This window comes from Acyrthosiphon pisum, unplaced genomic scaffold, assembly GCF_005508785.2.
Source record: "Acyrthosiphon pisum isolate AL4f unplaced genomic scaffold, pea_aphid_22Mar2018_4r6ur Scaffold_511;HRSCAF=957, whole genome shotgun sequence".
In the NCBI taxonomy this organism is placed as follows: Eukaryota; Metazoa; Arthropoda; class Insecta; order Hemiptera; family Aphididae; genus Acyrthosiphon; species Acyrthosiphon pisum.
The window spans coordinates 7,024-14,600 of NW_021774734.1; the positions used below are offsets into that span (position 1 = coordinate 7,024).

Below are 7,577 nucleotides of genomic sequence, written 5' to 3' on the forward strand. Positions count from 1 at the left end.
AGCGTTTTTGTACTGCGTGTATTGTACGTGAACAATACACAACAAACATAACATTAAACTAATTACACGTAATAAATAAATCGTATAAAAGATCTAAAAAAACGTGAAAATTCGAAATACTAAATACCTTCACACACAAAAAAAAAAAATAAATATGTTTATATAAAAATAAAATTAAAATTTTTTAAAAAATCATGTAGATATAGTTTATCTCAGATTACCATTTCGTTAGATAGATGAAAATAAAATAAAAATTTGTTTGTATAGATGAGACAAAAATCTCTTTTCTCGACAATGCTCACAACACTGCCTATAAGTCTAATATTAATTACGCGTCTCATCTCATCGATAGAAGTACGAATATCGACTATACCGGCATTCGAGCTTATTTTATTAATTATTATTTTGTGCGACACAATTTTAGGGTCGCAATCGTACCGAAAAGTCGTGCGTTTTCACTGGGGACGATAAATCGTATTAAAAAAAAAAAAAATGTTTTCGTTAATACCATTTTTACCATCGTGACACATATTTTATCCACAAATAATAAGTTTAAACGCCGAACAGAGTCTTCCTATGTGAATAGGAAAAGCGCACATAATAGGCACATATTATTATTTCTGTTATTGTTATCTGTTTCTTTTCAAAAAAATGCACGGTGGTCGCCAAACCGTTTTGGCGCCCCGCAGGGTTGTTATTGTACCATCCCATTGTAATATTATTATTATTATTTTTTTATATCTCGATTTTCCAAGTTATGACCATAATCCGGCGCCAGAAGAACTTTCGTCTGAAAATCACATACATATAGGTACACATCTGAGGTGCATAGGGTACCTCTCGATAATAGTATAATAATATTCTATTTCCTGATGTTATTTTTCCGATTTTGTTTTTATTGTCACTTTATTTTCTTCGTCCATAATAATATTATATTATTTTGATTTCCTTTATTTTTCATCATCAATGTTTGTATTTTTTGCGGTCATCGTTGTCGCCGTTGTCGTTTTTCTTTGTTTTTCATTTGAAACATATTATTATTATTTTAACACTCCGGCAATATCGCCATATATACAGGGTGTAACAGATAGAACTGACTTTCGGAACAACTTAAGTTATATAATCAATATTTAAAATTTGTTTTTATATATATAATATAATATGTATAATTTATAGTCACTTTTGTTCTACACATATATCATACAAAAAAATATATTTATTTTTTAACACTAAAAATAAAAAATTTAAATTTGATTTAAATTTTTTTGGATATATTCAAAATAGCCTATTTGGAATCATATTATAAGAAAAATTTTATTGCAAAAACATTTATCTAAGGCAAGTAATTTATCTTTTAGAATTTTTTAAAATATCAATATGTTTTTTGATTAAATGAATTTGGAACATAATAACTTTTTTCAAAATATTTTTTTTGAGAATTTGCTAACGTGAGTATAATTCTTAAATTATTTACTTATCATATCATTTTAGATTCTGAGTGGAGCGAGAAAGCTAGTGAATTTACAATGGTGTTTATTATTTTTATTTTTTTTTTTTTTTATCCTGCATACAAAATTTCTACCAGAAGAATGGCTTCGATTTCGATATTTAGTATCTTGTCTTTTAGCAAATTGAATCATATGGTACTTTAGAGATGTAATTTTTTGATTTTCTTAATAATTATTTAACGCCACGGGAAAAACCACCGACAAATTACGAAAAACCGCTAAAAACGGGATTTCAATTTCTAACGATTTGTTTATCGCCATTGAAACGAATAAAAAATATTAATATTATATAATTGATTCAACTTACAGGCTATAATTAATAAGATCAATATAAAAAATCCACACTGACAAACCGTCTCCGCTCAGAATCGTTTTTCTTATACAATGATATTATATCATTGAATTCAAGTTTAATATACAATCCATTATACATTGACCCATATTTTGTAACCAACTGTATAGCAGAGCGAAATCCACTTTTTACAATTATTTTTGTTGTGCGTTTAAGTAGCATACATTTTTTTTTCGTCAATTCTTTCTGTTAAATCTTGTATATATTATATATATATATATATATATATATCGAATAACATATCAATATTGTATTACCGACAAAATATAATATGTTTATGCGATAATATTAATGTTTGTGATCAAAATATAATATTTGACTTGCGACAATCACACATGTGTGTACAGTACGAATTACATCTATCCGCGTCGGACAACTTGAAAGAAAACCACACGATAGTCGTGATCCACGTGAAAGACGTTAACGATAATCCACCGGTGTTCGAACGGCCCACGTACCGGACACAGATCACGGAAGAGGACGACCGGAACTTGCCCAAACGCGTCTTACAGGTCCGGCGCGCGTTTGCAAACGCACACGTAGTTTTTTTTTTCAAGTCGATTTCCTCTTTGCATGCAGCATGACGTGTTTCACCATGCATATTATATTGTTATTATTACGTACCTAGGTATACTTAGGTACCTAGGTTAGAGTGTGGTCGGCACTCGCGCCAGTCGACTGCACCGCCGCGAAACGCGTCTAACGACGACGGTAGAAACACATCTAATATCGTTGCATAGGTACGCCTATACCTAGAGGTATAAGAGGTATACTTGATTGTGCACGAGCGGTATTCCGACCGTTAATAGTTTTGAATTTAATAATATTGAAATAACGATGGTAATATTATACGACTTTGTGCGTATAACACAATAATATCATGACATACGTTAGGCCAGCGCGCTCACCTCCGTTTATTCCTATTATATTTTGTGCACGATGAATATTATTCACTCGAAATCTGATTTTTGGATCTTATTATCATCGTAGTACGTCGTACAATCTCAAGAATTTTAAAACACGGTCTTTGACTTTATAGGTATAGAGGCTTACATAATTTAAAAATTCCAAAAATCAGATTTTGAACGAATGCATTATATAGGTATTGATGGGGGGAAAAAATGGGGATGAGCATGCTTGCGGTTCCTGTACTATTCCTGTATTATTTTGACGCGGCATGTTTATGATAACTAATATTGAAAAATATTATGATTATCGGTTGATCGGTGAAAATCGATGCCCACGTAATCACGATAATATTTTATGAAATGCGAGCACGTGTTGTAGCGTTTATACTTACTTAATAAATCGATCGAATATAATTGTTCGAAACCGAATAATATAATTTGCGTTGAATAAAACACCACAGCAGTAATAGTGTCGCCACAATGCTATATATATATATATAAGTACATTATAACAGGTGGTCAACTCCCCCCCCCCCCCCCGGGACCGCACCACTCCCGACGACAGCCCTTTTCGTCGTCGTCGTCGTCGCCATTCCCCAAAAATAAAAACACAGATAAGTGTACCGCCTTTTCAATATGACGTATTTGCATGGTTATAATATTATATGTAGTACGAATTGATATTGGCCGCTTCCGACAACTTCCAAGACAGCAAAACGACGGTGGTGATTAACGTAAAAGACAAAAACGACATGCCGCCCGTATTCAACTCGCCGCTGTACGCCACCGAAATGGAAGAAGAACTTAGCGGAGCGTATCCACACCATTTGTTACAAGTACGTATCCGATAGATCGCCCACCCGCAATAGTATGACACCGGGTCACAACAGTCTTGTGAAAGATACTCTTTGAAATCGGCGCATCTTAGTTGGGTACCAATAGGCGCTATGTCCGGTATACCACACTAGTTTGGTCCGGGATTATTTTAAGTTCTACACTATAGTTAGGTCACTCCCGCGCGCCTCCTTAAGGGTTAAAATACGTAGGTATTCGATTACAAATACAGATAGTTTCAAAAACTTTCAAATTAAAAAATAGTTTTACCTGATAACCGAACGGAATTTTTTAGCATTTTCATGTTCTACACAGAGTTTACACCCCACGATTCGGTGAAACTATAATTTACTCATCCGTTTTCTCTATCAAGGTATTCCGTGCATTTTCGATTGGACATAATAATTACACGTGAGTAATATATCATTATACACGACGTTGTGATGAATCGAAAATGAAAAATATTTAATTTGGAAAAAAGAAAATTATTAGTACCTATTTAATTTCATTATGAATTACATTGACAATGTAATTAAAATAAATATTACTTATAAAATATTGTAATACGTCTTTCGCTCGAGTACTTTACAAGACTGCCGGTTTATACATTGAAGGGGTGTATTTACTGATTTGTTTACCGCCCGTTTGCGTGTATAGATCTTGCTATAACCAATCGGATCCCCACAGGTAAGGTTATACCTATAATAATGTTCTGTCGCATCCAGTTTTATCCAGCACTCGTTTAGAATATTATAGTCGTAGATCATTGTTGCAACCATTTTTTTTTCTAATTATTATTTATTTACACGACTTGATTAAATATTGTTTGACTCATTGGCCACCTAATTATACCTAATTCGTGTATTATAATATATAGGTAACAGCCACCGACGGCGACAAGGATCGTCCGCAGAACATCGTATATTTCCTCACGGGACAAGGAATCGACCCTGACAACCCGGCCAACAGCAAATTTGACATCAATCGTACGTCTGGCGAGATATTCGTCCTCAAGGTAATATACACGGACACTAAAACAATAATATAGTATAAAGGATTTTATAAAGGAATCCGTTCAATTCCTCGTTCCTATAAAAAAGGAACTCATTCTTCTTCTTGTTCCTCATGGTTCATGAGTTATCAGTTATATTTGTCTATATATCTAAATTAAGTTAATTTTCGTCTAAAGAATAATAATGCACATTTTTAATGTGTTTTTTCTTTGATGTATTATTTTAAATTTCCTCAGTAATTTTCTTGAACGTAAAGAAAAACTATCTAATAAACCATATTATGTGTCTGGAATTTTTTATTTTTGAAAAATAGCAAATTTTAACTTTACACTAAGTTAAGTTACTTTTTTTTTCAAAGTTAACTTTTAATTTAATGAGTTAACGAAAAAAATATGATTAACTTTTAACTTAACTTGATTATTTTAAAATTACTTAACTTAACGAGTTAAAAAAAATCGTTAACTTGTCCAGCCTTGCTAATCAGAACACCAAGTCATATGTGAATAAAACATTGGTAGTCTCGTCTATTATTTTTTTATAGATTAAAAACATGATGAGTAAACAAAATTTGATTCATGTTCTTATTCCTTTAAAAAATTATCGAATTTATTCCTTCACTCGTTCCTCTAAAAAGCAATCAATTCCAGAAATCGTTCCTTGACAACACTGTACTGTATCTTATTAAAACGTCACACTTTTGCGCAGCCATTGGACAGAGATCAGCCCAACGGCAGGCCGCAGTGGAGATTTACCGTGTTCGCGCAGGACGAAGGGGGCGAAGGCTTAGTTGGATACGCTGACGTCCAAGTGAACCTGAAAGACATCAACGACAACGCGCCGGTATTCCCGCAAGGAGTATACTGGGGAAACGTAACCGAAAACGGGACAGCCGGTACGTAATTATTGTTATTATTATTCTCGTTCGCGGGCATGAGGGTGAAACCTTTAACCTCTAACCCTTTACTTTGGGATGATTAAATAATACCAACACTTCAGTCAATATGCTGTTCTCTATTGCTAATCACATTAAGCAATAATCAAATTTTCTCGTTTCGATCAAATATAATATTAGGCAGATAGGTATGATAATCGAATAATATTATAGTCATCAGCGCGTGTTTACGTGAACCCCTCGATAGTTGATTATGCTTAGGGATGAATTCTGGCCGATCTTGGCTCAATTTAATTTACTTGTTTCGATCAATTATATTAGGCAGATAGGTAATAATCGACTAATACGTATTATACTCATCTGCAGTATGTGTTTACATAAAACTCTAATATTAAGTATCTCATTTAATGTGGTCCAGGCCATCCCCTTGGTCGACTATTATCAGGTCTCCATTTAATGACTATCCTCATATAAGTTCGCCCACTCTTCTCCGTAGGTGTCCAGGCCCAGCTTAATCTCTGACTCTTGACTCGTTATTTTGATACTATCCTTGGTGTCTGCTATTACAACTATGTCGTTTGTTTACGCAGCCAATATACTATATAATATATATGTTCTTAATGATCATCTTCGAACTATTCTTGAACTACCAAACACCGTGAACATTGGAAACTCGAACGGTTCATTTGTAATTGAATAGGTACTTTTAACTCGATCATTTCGAAAATTTGAAGACAAATCAAGTTCAATATCGATACTATTATAAATAGAATTAATTTCTTATATTTCTTATTAAATTCTATAAAATATAAATAGCCATACTTTCTAAATACTATTTATAAATCCTAGATTTTCCGTGGGGCCCTTATCAGTTTTCACGAAACCATGTCGTTAATAATTATCAGCTGGTTAGGGCTTAAAAGTTTGAAAATGTTGAGTACAAAATGTGTCGGAGTTCGAGAAAAAAATTAAGTTTGAATCCGATTTAAAGTTCGTGAACATTAAGTTTGACCTATCCCTTTTTATATACCATGATTAAGGGCCATACTCATAGTTGATGCTTGAGAATAAGTATATCTTAAGCTATAATTATGATTCAAATGAGAATCATAAACCTGACTTTGGCTTAAGAAAAGAAAAAGTATTAGGTACTTAAATTTGTGGTTTACCTACCTTAAGCATTTATTTTAGTCACTATCACAAATTTTTACCGTTTAAATGATTAAAATTTTCCTAAGCAATACTTATTCTTAAGCATCGACTGTAAATACGGCCTTCGGTACTATGTAGTTTTGATTAGAATTTTACGCGGGGAAAATGTATCGAAGCGTCAAAACGTATTTATTTTTACTTTTACAAAATCTACCATAATATAGACAACAGTTTACACTTGCCCACTTAAAATTTACTCTGTTCGGTTGTGTACTATCCAAGTATGATAAATAATACTGTATATTATTACCACCATAATATAATCGTATGTCGCAATAATTTCATGTCTCCGGAATCGCGTTTGCAGGTATGGTAGTGATGACAATGACGGCGGTGGATTACGACGACCCGGCCGAGGGAACTAACGCTAAGCTGATATATTCGATCGAGAAGAACGTGATCGAAGAGGAAACTGGCACTCCGATATTCGAAATCGAATCCGACACGGGAGTCATCAAGACGGCTGTGTGCTGTTTGGACCGAGAACGCACTCCGGACTATTCGATCCAAGTGGTCGCCATGGACGGCGGAGGCCTGAAAGGTATATCCGACTCGACCTATATTTGTCGACGGTATTCCGAAATTTTCTGTACAACTAAAATTTTTTTTTTTTTAGGAACGGGCACCGCTTCCATTCGGGTGAAGGACATCAACGACATGCCGCCGCAGTTCACCAAAGAAGAGTGGCTCACCGAAGTCGACGAGACCGACGGATTTAATTTCCCGGAAACTCCCATATTGACCGTGACGGTGCACGACGAAGACGAGACCAACAAGTTCCAGTACAAAGTGAGCCCTACCTATAATAATTTTTGTGTCGCATACCCATCCACCCACCTACCTACCCACCTACCCTCC

The 7,577-nt window shown here is 34.1% G+C and overlaps 1 protein-coding gene across 1 annotated transcript; it reads left to right on the top strand.

Annotated features, from left to right (window-relative positions):
- Positions 1-2,195: 2,195 nt before the first annotated feature.
- Positions 2,196-7,508, top strand: LOC100569207 (putative neural-cadherin 2; the record flags this gene model as incomplete). The annotated part of the gene is made up of 6 exons (XM_016808972.2): positions 2,196-2,372; positions 3,440-3,604; positions 4,480-4,617; positions 5,321-5,507; positions 7,027-7,260; positions 7,336-7,508. Coding segments are annotated over exons 1-6 (1,074 nt in total), but the record flags the coding sequence as incomplete, so codon positions are not given.
- Positions 7,509-7,577: the final 69 nt, after the last annotated feature.